The following is a 21,057-nucleotide window of genomic DNA, read 5'->3' as shown; positions in this document are numbered from 1 at the left end:
TATACATACATACATACATACATACATACACACACACACACACACACAGTCATTGTTTATCCTTTTGATCTTTAATAAAAATAAATAAATACAAAATTTGAAGTAAAAGACCTGAAAAAGTGGGAAAAATCTCTTTCTGAAATAAATAAGTAAACAAACATACATACACATACACACACACACACATATATATATATATATGTATACACATAAATCATGTCATATTTATAATATTATATGCATATATACAAACCCAATATATATTATATCATGCTCTATTTATATTATATATATTAGTTATTTCTTCCTAACATCAGCTGAACTGAATCTGAATCAATCTAATCAATTAAATCAATTGAAATAAATGTTTGAATTAATTATAATGAATCAATTTGCAATTAGTTATAATTAATCATGCAGATATGTTTTATGTAGATACACTTAATCATTAATTCAAAGAGATTAATGTTGCTATTAAAAATGACTAAATGTGCGGTTGGGTTTTACTTTTATGATTTCCATTCAAGCACTTGACCTGTATGTCAGCAGGCTTCAGGCCTACTTTAAGAGTGACAAAAGAGATCTTTGAGTGTGTTTGTATAAGGTGAGCTGGGGATAGTACACACCCACACCCTCGATTAATACCTCTGATGATTACACTCACACATTTTGTCTTTTTGTGTTTGTGTATGCGTAGCCATGTATACATGCTAGTGCATACATACACTGCAAGACAGTGCAAGAGCTTTATTACTCATTCCTCAAAACCGGACATCTTTTTTTACAGAGTTTACAGAGCCAGCCATCTGCTCTTTCGATTCTTATTTGTCATATTACCGCATACATCTGAATCAATCATACCAGTCATTTCATCTGGGACGGGGGGGAGGAGCCACAGCTCAATATCTCTCTTGAATTCACTTACAGCTGTGCAGACGCTCCCACTCATCCTCTCCGCCTCTCACACACTCCATACATCACTCTTCCCAGCGCCTGTGGGCTCTGTGTGGATTGACATCTCTAGCTAGTGGGCGGAGACAGGTGTGATTGATAAGGCAGGTGAATGTTTTGCTCGACGAGGCTGTGGATTCGGGATCTGCCCCGGGCTCAGCCGTCAAGCCTGCTGCCACACTGATAGACTGCTGTCAAAGTAATGGGCTATCTCTCATACGCCTCGCTGAGAAGCATTTGTCTCGATTACACCTCGCTCCTGCTGCCAGCACGCCATGTAATGAGGAGAGTGCTTCGCTTGACTGTGAATGTGATTGTGTGTATAGTATCAATAACTGTGTGAGTGTGTGTGTGTGTATCTCGCTTGTATCAGATGACTTACCAGGCCGGGTGATAAAGGAGTAAAACTCAACAGCTTCTTGTACTGCTCAAAGGTAAAAAACTGCAAAGAAGATCAGGACAACCTGTCAGGAAGTGTTTTCAGACGCTACATGCATTCACATACATGCACGCAGATAAGATGAATGCTCACACCCAAAGCAAACACAGCTCAAGAACACTAGACACTGCGCAAATATAAATGCACACATAGACTATGGCGTATAATTCTTTATATTAGTAAAGCTTTGCTCAGCTTGACAGATATTAGATCATAAAACATTGAGTAAGACTGATGGACGCCTGTATAGTACACCAAGCCTGTTTAGTAGCTTTAAATCAACATATATGGAGCGTCAAGTAAATTCATAGATCAGTGTTCAAGGAATTGAAAATTCTGTCATCATTTACTCACCCTCATGTCGTTCCAAATCCGTCTTACAAAAGGATTTTTGAAAAATATCCTGGCCACTCTTTCAATTAAAAGTGAATGAGGACGGGGGCCGTCAAGCTCCAAAATGACAAATGTAGCATTACAAAAACGTAAAAATCTTCTCATGTTATACAATAGCTCTGTGCGAAGAACAGACCAAGGTTTTTTCCCTGAATAGGTTGATCTGGTTCACTGAATAATTTGTTCACAAGTTGAGTCAGCTGAGTCAATGATCTGTAGCAGTTACAGTATATAAGAGAAAAGATTTTCAGTGGATAACAGCTTACATTTCGGTCTGTTCGACACAAAGCTATAGTACTGTATGGCCTCAGAAGACTTGGATTATGCCAGATGAATTGTATGGTCTACCTTTATGCTGCTTTTTACCAGTATATTATTCAAAATGTCTCTTTATGCGTTTCACGGAGGAAAGAAAGTCAAATGGGTTAAACGACATGAGAATGATTACATGATGACATTCACATTTTCAGGTGGACAAACCCTTCATGGTAAACTCTTAAAGCTTGTTGAGTCTACAAATCCAGGACTTTCCAATAATGGAATTAAACCCCTTCCAGATGTTGTTTTAGATTAGAAAAGTGAGACATTAATGTGCTCGCCCTCCTTTCAGACACCCATAACCAATGGCCTAAAGCCACAGTAAGTGTTCATATAAACTCAAGAGTGCACCAACAGCCTAAAGCCACAGTAAGTACTCATCTAAACTCAAGAGTGTATATATGTACTGTTTATACATGATACTAAAGTGAGGCCGGTAGCAATCTCTGGCCATGTAGGTCAATATTGGGAGTTTTCAACAGCAAACACATGTGGCATGAATACAAACATAGAGAGGGGATGAGTGTTTTTGATCCTCCTGGATAGAGCCGGTACATTGAGGGCAAATGTGGTCTGTGTGTATATGTTTACACTCGGAAGGCCAGGTTGCAAAGATCAGAGCATGTATGGTTTAACTGATGAGTTTAAGCTCGGAGTCAAATGTGGCTCCTGTTACCTTCACTGCTCTCTTTGGGGTCTCGGCCAAAATTGGGGGAAGGATTCCCTTGTAGAAGCCATACACTCTGTTGAGGAAAAGACGTCACTTATTGGAGTTTGAGACACAACATTTAAATGTCTATTTGTCCAATTAAGTATGCAGTAAAGAAACAAACGGAAATTTGTTTGTTTTTTACAAATATTGTTGTGCTGACTGCATTCATCAAACTTGACTAAATGGTTAACCCATAGAAAAAAAAATGTATCAAACAAAACAAAGAATCAAACTACATTTAGACATTTTGGTAACAGGTCAGCAAAAAATGGTCACCTCATATAAAAAGAACAGAAAATGAAAAGGTTAAGCACCTACTTTCACTATCACCGTTAGCATAACAGGCTGATAGAGCGGACTGTGAAAAATGTTGGAGCAGTGCGTTTGCTGTTTAAATTAAAGAAAAATGTTTGCTGCATTAATTAATGGAGCAATATGGATTCATAATTAAGACAGTGGGACAGATAATGCTCACAGTGTGTAATTGTAGGTCAAATATTTTTATAATAATAATAATAATAATATTGAATATTTTCCCCATGTCCATTAAATAAGTGCTGACATAAAAAATAAAAATAAAAAAGTAGACGTCTTTAGCTGTTTAAATGAATCCCTAACTGGGATTAAATTAAATATATACTTAACTCTAAAAAAAGATGGTTCTTTAAAAGTTTTTAACAGTTCTATTTAGAACCGTATTGTCCTGAAGAACCCTTCATATGCTGAAATGGTTCTTTGTGTTAGAGTTCAGGGTTCTTTTGTAAAAATCATTGTAAAAATTGTAACAATCATTTCCTAACAATCATGTATTTTTCTCTTTTTAGTTTAACAAACATGTAGTGTGAGCAGCTCTGTTCAGTTAAGGATACTCATCTTCTCTTCTCCACAAAGTAAGTAACATGGAATTTATGATCCATATTGTTGTTTTTTGTGACTGACATAACCAGTCACAAAAAAAAAAAAAAAATTAAAGCTATCCCATAACTTTATATCACTTTTTCCTTTTAACATGGTAAAGGCTCATACTGTCCATTTTTGCTAATTTTGGCCTTCATGAACATAATTGTTTTTACATAATCAAATGGAAGAGATGTAACTCATGTACCATAACCTCATCATCTGCAGAGAGAAACTGCCACTCAGAATACAGACATAATGAAGGCCGTAAAGACATCATAGAGGATTGTGAAGATATTTCACTGGAACTTGGTCTTCATTACATCTATATCGTGTTCAATGTCAACTGTTATTTATTAATGTATTCAGCTAACAACTGTACTGTAGAGCACTGTCATTTTGCCTACAATTTGCCATGTCAATAAAAAATAAAAATAGGTTACCTAATTGACACAATATGCTGTTTTTTATTTATTTATGTAAAACCCAAATAGAGGCAACAAGATATAATAGATAGAGGAATAAAAAACAATATTAATACATAATATATCAAAATAATATTAATAATAGTAATATTAATAATATGAACAAACTAATATTAATGAAAATAAATATTGTTGAAACGTTTTTTTATAACACCATTAAAGTTCTATATAGCACTTTCAAAGCATGGTTCTTTATGGAACCTTATAAAAAGGGTTCTACTTAGCACCAAAAAGGGTTCTGCTATTGTTACAAGCTGAAGAACCCTAATTTGGTACTGTTTAGAACCATTTTTCTTAAGAGTGTAGAATTAAAATCAAGTAGATTTAAATGTAACCATTTTTTTTTTATTTAGAGCTTTAATTAGATAAGTTTGGCGCAACTGAATTTTTAACTTAATCCTTATTGGTGCAATCCATCCAATGTGTTAAGGTGGCTTAATAAGTAAATGACCAGGGGCCTATACCATGAAGCTGTTTCAGTTTAGTTTGCACCAACTCTTTTAACTGTGACTTATAGTAACTCCACGGCTAACCTGCTCCGGGGCAGGATATGTTCTGGCCTGGGTAAGAGATCTCAAACACAACTCTCTTCACAGCTTTCACTTGCACTGATAGCAAGATATTTTTCTTCTTGCTGTGTAAATGCATATCCTTGAAAATCTTCAATTTCTTAATCTTCAGCAGAAGAGAGGATTGAATCACGCTGACTCTCTCTAGCCAGAAGTGAATCGCAGTTTCTCTGTGCTTCAAGGCATGTGATTGGTTGTTCGCCACTGATGTCACACTTTCATGTGCAGGCGCTGCATGAAATTAGGATTAAAGCCTGAGTTGCCATTGGAGACAAGTTGATGATACCAACAAAGCCTGATTTGATTGCTTTGGTTTTGTCATCTCAAAACTGATCCCATAACCAGTTTGTCCAACCCCAAGTAGCCTAAGTCTGTTACAGAGTGACTAATACTATATTTACAACTATTTCCCATCCTGACCCATGGTGCCAGGAATGCTGAATCCTACTTTGATGTGCCAATTCCATGGAAATCCACCCCCATTATCATGCATTGAGCCCTGCTTCGGTTGTAATGCACTACTGTTTCCAGGGTACTGTTTCCAAACCAGAACAGGTTAAACTGGTCTAAACACACAAACAAGCATTTATAAATGAAAAACAAAAGGAACCAAAGGAACTACATTTCTAGGTATCAAATGTCTAAAAAACTTGAGACAGTCAAATCCTCTTCAGGTGTTTGTGTCAAAACGGGTGCGATTCTTTAGCTTGTACTATATAATTAATAATGAGTTCATAAGAAAGTGTAACTGTGACAGTATTGCTTCAAAAAACAAAAAAACAAAACAAAAAAACGTAAAGACATACTTATCAGATTTTAGAGCTAGAACTGCAAATAGAACTGTAACCCTCGACAGGTAACTGTGCGATAAGCAAATTAACAAAAAAAACAGTCTTTGTCTTTCAACAGCGTCATTACTAATATCTTTTCTCATTTGAATCTACTATAGCCCCTATAGCACTATAGCGTATTACGTGTTCAGTCTATAAGCGCGTGTGAATTGGAATCGTTTTTTGTCAATGGTGTAGTCTGTACGCGAAAAATGCAAAGGAAAAACTTTTCTGTTTTTAGTGCATCGTTGTCGTGTAAACGTACCCTTAGAAAGCTGAAATAAATTTGAATTAATCTAGATATCTCTATAACTTATATCAAGACTACTTGCATAACTGTCGTGATACAGGTTCACCATCGTAATGGAACAAATTGTATATCAAATATAAGATGATCCAACCATGCTGTAACTTCTTAAGAGAACAAAATGACTTTTTTATGTGTGACAGTCCAATATTTTATTTTAAATATTATATAGTATGTGATGGACATTCTGCTGAAGCCAACGGTGTCCAAAATAAGAGTCCGTATTTTGAGATTCCAGTCTGATCAATGCTACTGGCCACTCTCACCACCCCTAAACGCAGACATGTGCACTTTGAGAAGCAGACATTGTTTGGAGAGCACATGTACTTTTTCTGAAGCTGAAACCTGACTCTGTTTTGCTTTCTGTCAATCTGAAAGTCAGGACAAGCCTGAGCAAGCGAAACACCTGAGCTTTTCTTTTCCCTTCTCATTCTCTCATACAAAAACTCTGCAGTATGGTAAAGAGCTAACATTTACCTAGAATTGTGTGTGTAGTTTCAGTATATGTCAAAAAGAAAAGGTCAGTCATTGGATTTATTGTGTGGTGTTACAATAGGTTAGAAGGACGGTTAATGTTGATGCTTGAAATCATCAGGTTACTCTTTTTAGAGCTGTATTAGCTAAACTTTATTAAAGACTTGCTTTTATGCTTTGAAGTCCACACAGTGTCCATTTAAGAACTAAAATTAAGAAAGAGGACCATACTCTTTTGTTTAGAACTTGGTTTATCTGGAAACATAAAAAAGAAGGATTAAATATGGTATTAAATAGGTACAGTCATAAGTATTTTAACTAATAATTTTAATCATGCAAAAACATTCTATAAAATATGTCAAATTTATCCAATGTTTAGGGCTGTCTAAAACAAAAATGAATTAATAACATGATACACTTAATATTCAAATTAATCCAGTTAAACTGCTATCAATATCAATAATTTGGAAACACTTAAGCCACAATACAGTTCGGTTTGTTAACATTAATAACAATGCATCAGAAATCATAAACTAATAATGAACAATACTTTAACAGCAATTATTATCTAGGTTATTGTTAATTTTATTTCTACATGTACAAATTAATTTTTGACATTTCAAGATGTACAGTACATGCATACATAAATGAAAAATTGCATTACTATATTGTGAATGAACATGAACAAACTGAACAATATTTATAAATTAATCTACAAAACAGTTCAAAAGTTTGGGCTCAGTAAGATGTTTTTTTTCTGTTTGTTTAAAAAATGTATACTTTTATTCAGCAAAGATGGATTAAATTGATCAAATGTGTCAGTAAAGCTTTTTTAATTCAAATAAATCATTTTCTCTTGAACTTAAATATATAAAACATTTTTATAAATATATAATTAAAACAGAAAACAGTTATTTTATAGTAATATTTACAATATTACTGTTTTTACTGTATTATTGCTCAAATAAATGCAGCCTTGGTGAGCATAAGACCTCTTTCAAAAAGAAATAATTTTCTGTTCTGCGAACAGTGGTGTAGATTAATACACGCTATAAAAATGGTTGTTGAATGTTAGTTCATGATACTTAATGGATTAATTAACTGTAAAGCTTTTTTGAAAAAATAAGTCATTACATAGCTGATAAAAACAGATTAAATGGGCATTACAAAAAGTGTCAATTTATTGTTTTTGAATGCAAGAATATCCTTTCGCCTGCTCTTGATAAGCAACAAGAGGAGTGATCTTTTATCTCCCACAAAAGAAAGTCACACAGGTATGGAACAACATTAGGTGACAGAATTTTCATTTTCATTATCCCTTTAAAATGAACAGCCTTACTAATTCCTATGCTTTATATCATGTAACATCCATTTGTGTGTGTGTGTGTGTATAAGAGTGTTGATACATCCCGAGAGGGGGTGGTGAGAATGAAACAGATTTCTCAGTATCAGTTCTAGCATGTATTGATATTGAACACACGTGTGTGTGGACAGGGTGGACAGAGTAGCGTGACAGCTGCATGTGAACTTCTGTCGTTGTATTGTGAAAACATGCCCCAGTAGTCAACAGAGATGTCCTCGGCTGATTTAGTTGGGGTGTAAATATTATCGTTTCTGCAAACAGAGATGATGTGATTAGCGCGAGCAAATTTGCCCACGCCGTGACCGCCACTCCAAAACCTCTGACCCACGGCTAATTACTATACGACACATCTCACCGGATGACAAACAATCTCTACTTCACCAGCATCACGATGTGTCAGGTGTCACAAGCCTCACTTGTCGGGTGAAACAGCAACAGAGAGGCATTGTGTCAAATGAAAGTGTCTGGCAGAGTGGGCTTTTGTCTGGCCGAAACGGAAGCCCCCCTCCCGTCGCCCCCCTTGCGGCGCATGCAAAGGCCGGCCGCGTGTTTCCCGGGTGTGGTCAGTCTAAGAAACATCAGGTGGTGAGATAAAGCTCCAATTTGTTACACACGCACTTAAGACCCCATTTGACTACGCCTGGTTTGACTATGCCTGAATGCCAATTTGACTCTAAATGTAAGCACGCAGTTGGACCTCATAAGCAAATGCTCACACATTTAGGTACGTGTGGGTCCAGCTGCTGGAGTTTGTATAGGTGTGATTTGTCTTTTATTTGCATCAAACCCCATTTCTTCCATTCAACTCATAGCCACATCCTTCAACATAACAAAAGGAGAGGAAGGAAATGATACATTAACCAAATTGGATAATGAGGCAAAATGTTTAATCCCTGTTACAGGGCCGACTGTCAATGAATCACAGGGCTGACGGGGAAACGTATGGAATTTTACTTTACTTTTCGGTCTTCATCAGCTGTAAGAATGTGCACAGTGCCGAGGATACGGTGGTCTGGGTGACTTTGAGCTCTACCTGTTCTGTCCCTTGTCAACAACCTGAATGCTTGATCTGCAAATAATGTCACTTGCCTCTCGAGACTTTACCCTTGACATTGGTTCGGGAAGGCACAACAGCTCCAGGCTCGTAAATCAAGGAGTGCGGAGATGAGAAGCAGGGACGTTTCTTGTGCTTTTGCTTGAAATCAAACAAGACAGACAGAAACTGATCTGATCATTTGAATTTGAACTACAGGATATACTGACATGCAATCATTTGTATACCATTAAAACTATTATTTCATGAACTATTTAAAATGGGGGCAAATATGTGATGACTATATTGGTTTCTTACAGGGGTTCATCATTATGTCTGATACACAACAGTATCAATACAAAATGGACATCAAATCTGCCATACTTTACAGTAGGTTTTGTCTAGTGAATGTGGATGATTTCAGGGTATGCTTAAAACCATAAAAGATAAATATGGGTCTGTATGAATCATATATATATAAACATTCATATTTTTTATGTTTTTAAAATAATTCTCTAATGCTCATCAAGCCTGCATTTATTTGATAAAAAAATACAGAAAAAACAGTAATATTGTGAACTATTATTACAATTATTCTAATATACTTTAAAATATCATTTATTTCTGTGATGCAAAGCTGAATTTTCATCAGCCATTACTCCAGTCTTTGGCGTCACATGATCCTTCAGAAATTATTTGACCGGTACTGTAAGAGAAATGTATGTAAAGGAACATAAGCCTTTTATTTTTATTTTTTTTACATTTACAGGAAACATTCATACAACATTTCTGTTTGGAAACTGGTTGTCTGAACATAATCAGAACCTTCAAAACAATGTACTATAAAGATATATCACCAAATATATATTTTATGCATTTCATGTACATGTATTGTATTTTTAATAGATTAGTGGAAGCAGACAAAAAACTTTCTATTCATCAAAGAATCCTGAAAAACACCCATGTATCATGGTTTCCACAAACACATTAAACAGCACAACTGTTTTCAACAATGACAATAATAATAAGAAATGTTAAAAGCAGCAACAAATCAACATATTAGAATGATTTCTGGAGGATCATGTGACACTGAAGACTGGAGTAATGATGCTGAAAATTCAGCTTTGCCATCACAGGAATAAATTACATTTTATAATATATTTAAATTTAAAATTGTCATTTAAAATTGTAATAATATTTCAAGATATTAATGTTTTTACTGTATTGTTTATTTAAAAAATGCAGCCTAGGTGAGAATGAGATTTCTTTTAAAAATCTTACAGAACGATAGTGTAAACTTACTTAAGAGGCATGCTTACCTGCTGCTAAAAATATTATATAAATCGCTGACCAAGACATACTGTAAAATAATTATGCACAATCAAGCTATTTAAATATGTGATCTAAAACTATTAGTACTGCTGTTCTATGATGATTCACACATGCTACATTATGACGCAAGTGAACGTCCATAACATTTCAAATAGACTCTGAGCCAATTCACAGATGGATCTCCAGCTCTGAACTAATTGGTGTGTGGAAGCCATAGGGCTCGGGTTTCTACCGCACAGAGGGGAAGACCAAAGCAAAATACGGACCGAGAGTGAAAGTGCAATGCTGGCCCATACAGCAAGAACATGTTTATTTTCAATAATAATTCCACAACAGTAACTCCCACCACCATTTGTGTAAATTAAAACTAAGTGGTTCAGCCTGGGGCTGATCATGCTACCGGCTACTGTGTGGCGATCCCAGCCACAGCACAAACAGACGGAGAGTGATAATTGGTTTAGAAGAAAGAAGAGCCATAATCTGCAGGGGAGGCCTGCGAGATGCAGCCGATGACAGCTCCGCCGAGAGTGAAAGCTGGTGTAGGATCTCACACTGTCAGTGTCACCTAGGACCGCATGCGCACATATATTTTCACACCTTGCTGCGGATCAGCTTTAGATCCACTGTAAAGCTGTCATCTAGCCATAAACAGAGCTTTCTTTCAAGTCTGCACACTGTCTAGGATCTGACACGTGCCTCATGTTGCGTGCTGGAGGGAGGGGAGGAAAAACTGAAAGGAGAGGGTGGGGTGGGGTGGGGTCTGGATGGTAGAAATAAAAAAAAGAGGGGAGAGACAGAAAAAGATAAATCTCTGCCTCAAGCGCACTACGTAATATGTGTGATTTCCTAGGAACAGAGGCAGTTAACACGACACATGTGGAGCTTGCCACTGCCAATGCATAATATAAACCTATGACTTCACTTGCTTTTCTGAGATTGACATACTGCGTATTCTAGGGCAGGTGGGTTTAAAGTTTGTGATTTTTGTACATCAGGTTTATTACTTTTACAAAGCTCAAAACACTCCCTGTCACCTGACGTATGTTGTTACCATGGATACAACAGACATGTGTGCAGTTTACACTAAATACATGCTGAAAACAGTAGATGATAAGTACTGAAAAGAAAACATTTCAAACCAGAAGTGTCATGTGTCAAAAACGGTAATAAGAATAATTTTAAATTTTAAAAGTTACAAGTTAAAGTAAAAGATGCATTTTCAGACTATACCATCTTCCTAAATATTCCTAAAAATATATATTTCGTTTTGGTCATGTTTTATTTGACATTGAACTTATTGAGGCAGGACTGGTGCATGGTACTGCTGATAGAATATATTAAAATTTAAATTATGCATGAAATTGTTGACGTCAGAGAACGACAGATGTATGAATGGGATGGCAATACAATACAGAAAGATAAACAGATAGACAGACAGACAGATACAGACAGACAGACAGACAGGCATTTATAACTTACCCCTCAGTGCGAAATATAGTTCTGAAACAGTCTCCAAGGCCTTTATAGCTATTTGGGTCACCCTTCCCTCTTTGGATTTGAAACCTGAAAACCACAAGACAAGATTCACAATAAATATGTAATTCACAAACCTTTATTTCAGAAATATTCAACTAACTTTTCCAACCAGTGAGCACTGTTTCAAGGACAGCACAATACTGGTTTATAATCCAAATTATAAATATATATATAAATATCTCCATCCATCCATCCATCCATCCATCCATGAAATAAGTAACAATAAATATCAACATCATTTTATTACATCAGAAGTTTTTAACATATTTTACCATATTCCACCTCTAAACAAAATATATTGCATGTTTGTAATGGCTACACATCACATTTGAGATCGTCCAAAATAATGTCCACAAGGAAAATAATGATTAAGAATTCATAAATTCTGGAAAACATCACTACCACACATACATTATGTTCAACATTCCTCTGCTTAAATAACAGAGATCATAGAGCATGACCACCATATGCTATCAATTATCTGTGTGCAAGAAATGTGGGACACTGGTAAATCTGCGCAAAGTGTCGACACAAGTCTCAGACGTCTGTCAAAATCCAAACCGCTCCTTTCCCCTGCTCTTACCTTCTGTTCTTTCAGAGGCGGAACTGACTTTCTCGGTCCCTTTAGCACAGCGGAGAAGTCAAACATTTACTTAACCCATCCTTACCAATTAGCTTTGCTTCTTCTATAGCCATAGACCTTGTAGGTGCTAACTTTGTTGCTAACATGCTAATAACCTGCTGGCAACAGTTCTGCAGTTCTGTGTAAATTTTTTATACGATACAAATGGTCAAGAGATGTTTTTGTAGCAACAAGCATGCTAGTAACACCCTAATAAAGGCCATACTGAACCATGTAAATGTTTAACGTGGTACCAGCGCTGAGCGCAAGTTTGGGGGAAAAAGGATTTACTGCTTCACCCCCCATGCAATATAGATGTTTTAGCGGGAAGAAACGGACAAAGCAACTGTAGGACATTTGGTACTTTGACACGACATACGATTATTTGTTTATAGGCCGACATACCACGACAATTTACAGTGGTTCAGGTTGGGTATCTTTTTGGGCACACAGAGACGATAAATAAACCAACCTTTGCCCTCCAAGTGTAAATAGATGAACCCAGACCAAACTCAGAGTGGAAGACACAGAATGAAAAAGATTCTCCTCATATGGCTTTGACTGCCAGGTCAGGAGGTCAGCAGTAAGTCATCCAGGCGGGTGCCTGATGGGACCATAAAAGTGCCCTGGTTCCATCGGATGAGGGGGTTTACTGAGGTGAGCAGCCTTTCATATCGGCAACAGATTAACATCTTAGAGGGGTGTCCCCAGCATCCAATTTTGTAGATTCCCAAATAGCTTGTAACCCGTGCCTAAGAACCAGTTAAAAAAGCATCATAAATGAACGTCCAACACCATATTAAAGAGAAAGAAGAAAAGAGGGTCTCTGACACGGCAGGCAGTCAAGTGAGGGAGAATGCAGGGATTGGGGCACGCAAAAGGATGAGGCACCGAACCAAAAGATTTAAGATCAGTGGAGCTTGTAAACAAATTTAAATCAGTCTTAATTAAAGGCACATGAGAGCAAGGTCAAGGAATGAAGACGGCCTTGTCCCACCACTTCCAGAGTTTCAATTTCTGCAGTACACTGGGATGGCCCAACCCACGCTAGCCCAGAGGTGGCAGGGCCACGGGCCGCTTTCAGCTGCCTGACTCCGCTGTTGACCTTGGGGTCACCTCATTTCCTCATGCCCCTTGCCTACCCTGCCATAAAAGCCTTGGACCAAACATCACGGCCTGGGGAGTGAAAGATAATGGGGAAGATTTGGCAGCAGAAGATGCCTCTGGATTCTCAGAAGGGTCACCCGAATTCTGAAAGAAGTTTGTAATGGAAAAGGAGTTGTAGATAAGGTAAACCTTCCTGTCTTTGAATGCGCTCTCTACCCAGAAAATTAGGAGTGCACATTCAGACATATTTGGAGACCTATATTCAAAGAGTTCACAGATTAGAGAAGAAGAGTCAAGGGGTGATTCAGTCGGCCTTGGAGCCAGGCTCCCGGTTGTAAAGTCAACAAACAGAGGAACTGTGAAAAGCCCAAGGGTTTTGTTAAAAGATCCAGCTCTAAGAATCCCTTTTAAAGTAAACCTAGAAAGTAATGATATACTTGCAGGTGACGATATCTGTGAGTTCATCAAAAACCTCCAATGACCTTCTGTACTCTGTTTTAATAGGACCAGAGCACCATCTTGGATAGCCAGGTGAGGGTGAAGGTAAGGCCAACATGGAGCTTCTACGGGTGAAATGAGCACCAGGGGGTAAATAACCCTACCATCTCCACCTGACCCCAAACTCCCCGTAAAATGCGAACTCTGAACGCTCTGACAGGAAGGTAAATGAAAATAAAGAGCAGGAGAACACCTCCTCTTTGTATTTTTATAGAGAGGAGTAAAGTGTTTCAGGTCCAGGCCGAGCGCTAGGGCCTTGTCCCCTCTCAGACCCCGTATGGAATGGGCCCGCACCAGGTCCGACAGGGGGGGCTGTGCCCCGCTGGAAGACAAGCTTGATGGGTTGAGGCCTAATAATGATGGTGTTAAAAAAAGCCCTGTGGGAAGGGCGGGAGGTTACTGGGTTGATCAAAAGACTTGAGTCTGATGGGTTTGCCTTTAAAGGGCCAGGCCAAACTTTTAAAAAGGTCTCTTAAATTTGCCTTGTTAAATATAGGGGTATTCCCCCAAAGAATGGAGCATAGAGTGGGAACTGCATTATTTCATTTATGACTAGAATATCAACCCTATGATAAACAAGGTCCCATAAGCGAAAAACCATCGCGCAAATGTGCCATTTATAACTTTTGCAGGACTTCCTTTTCTTTTTACAACTGAAACTGTGTGACTGCAGTTGTGGCAGGAACATTTTTAAATGGTGGGCATTTGATATTGACGTCTATGTTTCCAGTCTGGTACAGTGATAACCAAAAATTGTGTGGTGTACGCAAGGCAAAAAAATGCTGTAAAATGATTTTACATTTAATAGTACATTTTTGGGAATATATTTGCTTCAATCACAACAATTAACTGTTTTTGAATTGCAAGAATAGCAGTGGAACAAATATCACTATAGCTAATCTCTTAATAATGGTATTTATTGCTTTCAATTATTCAGTCTTTAATTCTTAGCCATGTAAATGTTTTCCATTTGCTGCCTCTGAACCAACAACACTTTCATCAAGAGCTGAAATGAAAGTAAAATTAGAAAAAGCGAAACACGCACGTGAGCAAGGTTTCTTTTACACACAATCAGTGGTGCATAAGAGAATCCAGAAGGCAGCATTAAAAGGAAATCTATTTTTTACAGCCAGACAGTTAATTTTAATGAGCAGGATCATAAAGATGGCAGACGTCCATTGCAATGGTACATGAGGTAAAACCTCTCTAACCTAAATGCTCCAATATGGCAGATGCCGACATCCAATCAAACAGCAAGGACCAATCGACCGTCTGTGATCATGCTACTCATGAATATCAAACAATGCTGTGGGACTACATTAATCAGATTGTATGCAAGCAAAACATATACTTGAGCAGCGGGTGAATATAAATGTAAAACCAATGAAATGCAATGCTTTTGGGAAACCACAGGAACATTTCTCTCTTAAATTCTCGATAGACATACGTAGCAACTTTCCTCTGTTCTTTTGGCTTTTCAGGCTAATACCGCTGGGCCCATGGCTGGAGGTGGCCTATAAAGCTGAGCCTTTGGAGTGAAGGAGATAAAGCAGAAGAGAAAATGGAAGATGGGGCAAAGGGGAAGTGATAAAGTCATGGCGCTTATGACACCGCATGCTTCCAGGTCTCGGTCTGGGATAGGACAGCTTGGGTTTCAGCGGCACCACAGGCCAACTGGACCCACTGTGACTGGGGCCCAAGGAGAGGGAGGGGTGGGGTGAGGGGTAAATTGACGTCCTCAAGATGACGAGTTAGACATCCCACAAATGCTCCCCTCTCATAGTCTGATTTGCCCCTCAGGTTGCCAAACTCTGGCTGACCTCTTGTGAACAAAGTGAGACACAACATTTTAAGACATTCCAAGCACAAATAAGCATTGATCAGCGACTTTGTGTAAAGCGACAACAAAAACAACTAATTAGTTGGTTATCTGCATTAGTTGGTTATCACTATTTCTTGACATGCTGCAATGATGCAAGGGTCAAACATGATGCAATGGCTACATTTGTCCAATAGTAGCAGTGTTTTAAAGTGGTTAAATTTAAAAAAAGTTAACCAGCATTTACTGTAACAGCTTAGAATGCTAAATAAAGCACCACTACTAAAAAAATCAATTATATTTTTCCACTAACATTAGTTATTATGTTAGGTATCAGAATAAAAAACATTCTGCAATTTATTAGTTCATACTCAAGGGATAGTTCACACCCCAAAAATGTAACTTCTGCCATCATTTATTTATCTCCATGTCATTCCAAACTTTACATGGAACATAAAATACTATTTTGAGAAATGTCTCAGTGTTTTCATACTATGGGCCCTATTTTAACGATCTGAAACGCAAGTATCAAGCGCGAAACGCAAGTAACTTTGTGGGCGGGTCTTGGGGGCGCTGTTGCTATTATACTGGCGGGATAAATGACTCTTGCGCCTGACGCAAATCTAAAATGGGTTGGTCTGAAGTAGCTTCATTATTCATAGGTGTGGTTTGGGCGTAACGTGAAATAAACCAATCAGAGCGACATCTCACATTTAAGAGCAGGCGCGCTTGTTCCATGGCGGATTGCTATTATAACGGAGGATTTGCCAGGCGCGCGCCAGGAGCAGTTCGCAGCCGAGGAGACCGACGTTCTCGTCAGGGCCGTAAAAGACAGAGAAGAGACATTGTATGGGGATGGAGAAACACACCCAAATTAGCTTCGGTTAAACAGGCATATAAAAATTTGGGTAAATGTGTAAGCTAGATTTATGCCTATTTTTTCACATCTTCATGGACACAACGATTTCCCTCGTGTGTTAATATTTTTCCTTGTAATAATGTATGGTTTTCTAAAAATGAGAACTGCTGCGTCTGTGTGTAGATGAGATAAGCAAAGTGCATGCGTGTTGTGCACACGCTACATTGATTATGGACAAGCATGCACCCTTAAAATAGCATATGAATAACATGCGCAACGCTTTAGACTAGGTTTTTCCTGGTCAGTGGCGGAATTGTTTTCTAAACCTGCAAAATAGCACCAGGGAACGTTTGCGCCGGAACACGCCTCCTATTTGCGCTGAACCGCCCCCGGGAGCGCAAGTTCATTTCCTAATTTACAGACGTGCGTCTGTGGAGGGAAAAGTCTGCTGTGCACGGGTGCAAAATAGGAATGATACATGCGTCGGTGTACAAAGTCAATTGCGCTGGGTGCAAGATAGGGCCCAATGTATGTCAATGGTAACCAAAACTGTTTGGTTTACCAACACGTTTACCAACATTCTTCAGAATATTTTCACTCCAAGAAAAGTAAAAATACAGCCCAATTTTTTGGTTAATATTAAATCATTTTCTGTATTGATTTTCCACGTGTTTCAATGTGTTGTGTTTTAGGGTTGAAGGAAAAGTCCTGACAGAAAGTCACCTTTTCTGTTTTCCGTTTTTCTTTATTTTTCTCCTCTCGTACAGTGTTATTTTGTATTTTAAAGAAGAAAGAAAGGCATACAAGTTTGGAACAACATGATGAAATGACAAAAAAAAAATCAATTTGGGGTGAAGTAACCCTTTAATTTACTATAGGCTACTACTTTTCATTGTTCATGTTTTAATTGATTTATACATCTTGAAATTGTCAAAAAAAATTAGTTCATTGTTAGTTTATGTTTGTTTCATTATCTTATGTTAATATAACATTAACGTAATGTTAACCTTTTTAAAGTGTTAGTGGGAAATAAATGTTAATAGGCTAGTCAAGTAGTTGAACAACTATAGTCAGACCTATTGAGTGTAATGATTGAAATTGCTGGTTTACTCTTTCTGATCATCCAAACAAACATTGCTGAACTGAAAATATCAGATTGGGAGACCGTATAATCTTTCTCAGTCCAGTTTCGTGGTTGCTTTGAAGTAAGGAAATGGCTGGCTGAGGACAGTAGAGACTCCTTAGACAGCAGGAGACTGGCAGGTATTACACACACGGTCAGGACAGTGCAGAGCGAGGTCATCAATACTGCACTCGCTGGCTCTTCAGCAACAGAAACCTTAGTCTCTGAATTACAACTCTGCATTTGCGCCTCTCGCCCCCTGCCTGGTAGGAACACGGCCGCTGCAAAACAAAACTCTGAAGGAGTGGGTTACAGATGCTGTGAGGCGTCTGACAGACAGGAGACAAATGAGTTTTCATCAGGCTCTTTACTGCTTCTCTAAAACGGCTCATTTCAGAACACTGGGACATTTTTGTCTTTATTTAGTATGTTTGTAACATAATGCATTTGGGTGTTTGTGACAACTCCTTCAAGCAGACCTGTTTAATACCAGGTAATAATGTGCAATGGCAGTCACATCAGCGGGAGGTCACACCTCCGGTGCTTGTTCTATGAGCACATTAGCTGTTCAATTCTAGAGTCTGATGTCAAACATTTTCTGCGACTGGAGCTTGCCTGTGCAAAAAAAAAAAACATATATAAAAAAAATGCTGATCTCTATATGACCCTTGTCCCTCTTTTAAATGGTTAATTCGCCCAAAAATGTAACCTGTATGACTTTATTTCTTCTTTAGAACACAAAGGAAGATATTTTGTAAAATGTTTCAGTGTTTTGAAGATAGTCATATAGGCTATGTTTAGATTTTTTGAGGTGAAACATGATATGCTAACAAAACAGGAATGTGTTTATTATAGGCATACTATACCTACCAGCAGCAGAAGTGTTATAAAAGCTCTACTATTACAACTATTATTATTATCATTAACAGTAGAATAACAATATTACCACCATACTGTAATATATTAATATGTCACGCTATCACACTCCTATTCTTTCATTGCTCCATTCCAGGAAAGTAAAAACATCCCTTACATATTTAAGCCCACAAATGAACAGAGGGAATTTTGCTTTGGTTAAGGTATGTAAACTTTTCTTTGATGAAAATTCGTTTCATGCACAGTGCGAGTAGTTTGGTGCCAAGTTTCATTCATTCAACATAAACACACATTTAATGTAATTTAGTCTCAGTGAACTTGAGAACATGGTCAAAGAATGGACTTTGGTGGTTTGTATTACATGATGCCAGAACTTTTGATATGATGTCTTCACTAATTACATCAAGCTAATCGTTACTGTTAGTATCTATACTCCTCCATAAATAATAATACAAATGACTTACTCCTGATTTTCCTGTGTATTTGTTTAGCCGTCAATATTGTACCCTGGTGAAGATTTTGGCCAAAATATGTCAGTGGTAAGCCACTAATATAAAAGCTTTTTAATTCTCTTTCTAAACCACAAATAGTAGTGCCTTGAGTTATTTTGGACTGGCTTCAGATTTCCTCTTTATAATAAAACATGCCACAACCAATGTTCTGCTGACTTCTTTCACTGGAATTGTGAGTAGTTACTGTCCGACCACTGATGTGATTGGACTGCCGGCTTCCTAAGCACAGATAGCCCCAGTCGGATACCTGCGTTCAGTTTACGTCACCAGGGCTGTCAGCCAGGGCAGGGTAGGATTAAGAGATCACTGGAGCACAGCTGAGCGACGTGCTGCTTTACTGGGCCGGATCGGCTCTTAGTCCTCTGAGCTTTGAGCCCTGCTGTTTAAGGGCTGCTTGAGGGATTCCATCAAGAGTGCACCAGGGTTCAGCCACCAGTCGGGGGTGGAAGCTTGTGGGCTCCTCTCTCAGCGTCACCCGTGTGTTGTCATCTCTCACTGTCCTCGTCAAACATCCCTTTCCAGCCGCCCTCCCTGGCGAAGCTCACTTTCAAGCATGCTGGGACCCGACGAAGGTTGTCTCATCATAGCGACTCCCATGAGGAGGTAACTCCAGGATTTCTTAATCACCAGTAGTGGAGGAACATAGATAAGCGTGTGGACTGATGGCCAAGAGTCATGTTAGATCCCTCAACATGGACAGATGCAGTGACAGGCTCAGTGCTGGTCTTTTATTTCACTGAAATATGTCTTTAAATTTCTATTTAATATTATAGTTGTTATATTTTAATATAATATCAAAAGAATATTCATTATTTATTATAACTATTTAAATCTGAATACATTTATATAGACATAAATCAATACATAAATTAAACTTTATTTTTGAATTTATATTATATTTATAGTTAATTCATAATGTTCCTATTGAAATCTTGAAATTAAAATATGAAAGTTAAAAAAAAAGTTTTTAAATGATTGATTTATGTAGGTAGGCTAAATATACTCACTAGGGTCAATTAATCAATCAATAATTAAAATGCCACTATTCAAATATATATGTTTGCATATATATATATATATATATCAATCATGCAAATACCTTTCAATAGAGCTATTTAAATTATTACACAATATTACAAATGAATTCATTTTCAAGTATGTACAGTCCTAAATTAATACAACAAACGTATTACATTTTATTTTTCAAAACAAACTTTCCTCCCCCTTTCAAAAAAAAGAACAACAGCGGAGACTGTAGGAGGGGCTAAGGGCATGTTTGGGGTGGGGTGAGGAGGCGTAACCGGAGCTCTTCAACAAGAGCAATGCGAGCTCATTTCTGGTCTCTAATGAGTGCGGCAGGGCGGCCGGCATGATGATCAGAGTCAGATGGGGTGCCCCGAGCAGCCGCCCCCTGCCGAAAGTGCCGCCTGACACCCTTTGTTACCTCCAAGTGAGCTGAGACCAGCCCATGAACCATGTAACTAGGTGGTTTCCAGGTTAATGAAAAGCTGTAACTCCAGTCTCACTGTCTCCTTAGAAGTCTAACTAACCCCCCAAACCCCCTACTTTCACCCTAGCAAGCCCCCTTTGAAAAAAACGTCAACATTCCAACCAAGAAATGAGCACCGTTGAACGCAAATGAATATAAGTGGCACATAGAGCTGTCCTCTTCTAAGAGACATTTATTTGTGAAGGACTGTTCACATCTGAATATACGGCGGAGAGTTATGACGGTCAGAGGAGGAGAGACCCATAATTTTGCTTTCAGCTGGAAGTGCTTGATCTTGAATATAAACACATATGAAGAATGGTAGTAAGAGTTTAAAGTAAACATTGATTTAACCTTACAAACAATCATGGCCTTGAAATATATCCTCTTAATGTTCTCCTGATCTGCTTCCAGATGTTTGTTTGTGAGTTTGTGTGTGTGTGTGTGTGTGTGTGTGTGTCTGAGAGTCTAATTCCTGTCTCCGCCTCTACATGGCTCCAGTACCCTCATTTG

At 38.0% G+C, this 21,057-nt stretch overlaps 1 protein-coding gene across 1 annotated transcript in view; it reads right to left on the bottom strand.

Moving 5' to 3' along the window:
- Window positions 1-21,057, bottom strand: part of slc25a21 (solute carrier family 25 member 21) — a 98,717-nt gene that overhangs the window by 8,664 nt on the left and 68,996 nt on the right. Inside the window, exons 4-6 of the mRNA XM_084096690.1 lie at window positions 11,583-11,666; window positions 2,778-2,844; window positions 1,334-1,393 (exon numbers count right to left, since the gene is read on the bottom strand). Coding sequence (XP_083952816.1) covers window positions 1,334-1,393; window positions 2,778-2,844; window positions 11,583-11,666 — 211 coding nt within the window. The remainder of the gene's footprint in view (window positions 1-1,333; window positions 1,394-2,777; window positions 2,845-11,582; window positions 11,667-21,057) is intronic.

Source organism: Abramis brama, assembly GCF_963993115.1.
Source record: "Abramis brama genome assembly, chromosome: 21".
Lineage (NCBI taxonomy): Eukaryota > Metazoa > Chordata > Actinopteri > Cypriniformes > Leuciscidae > Abramis > Abramis brama.
The sequence above is the reverse complement of the archived record's forward strand: the minus strand, read 5'-3'. Positions and strand labels throughout refer to the sequence as shown.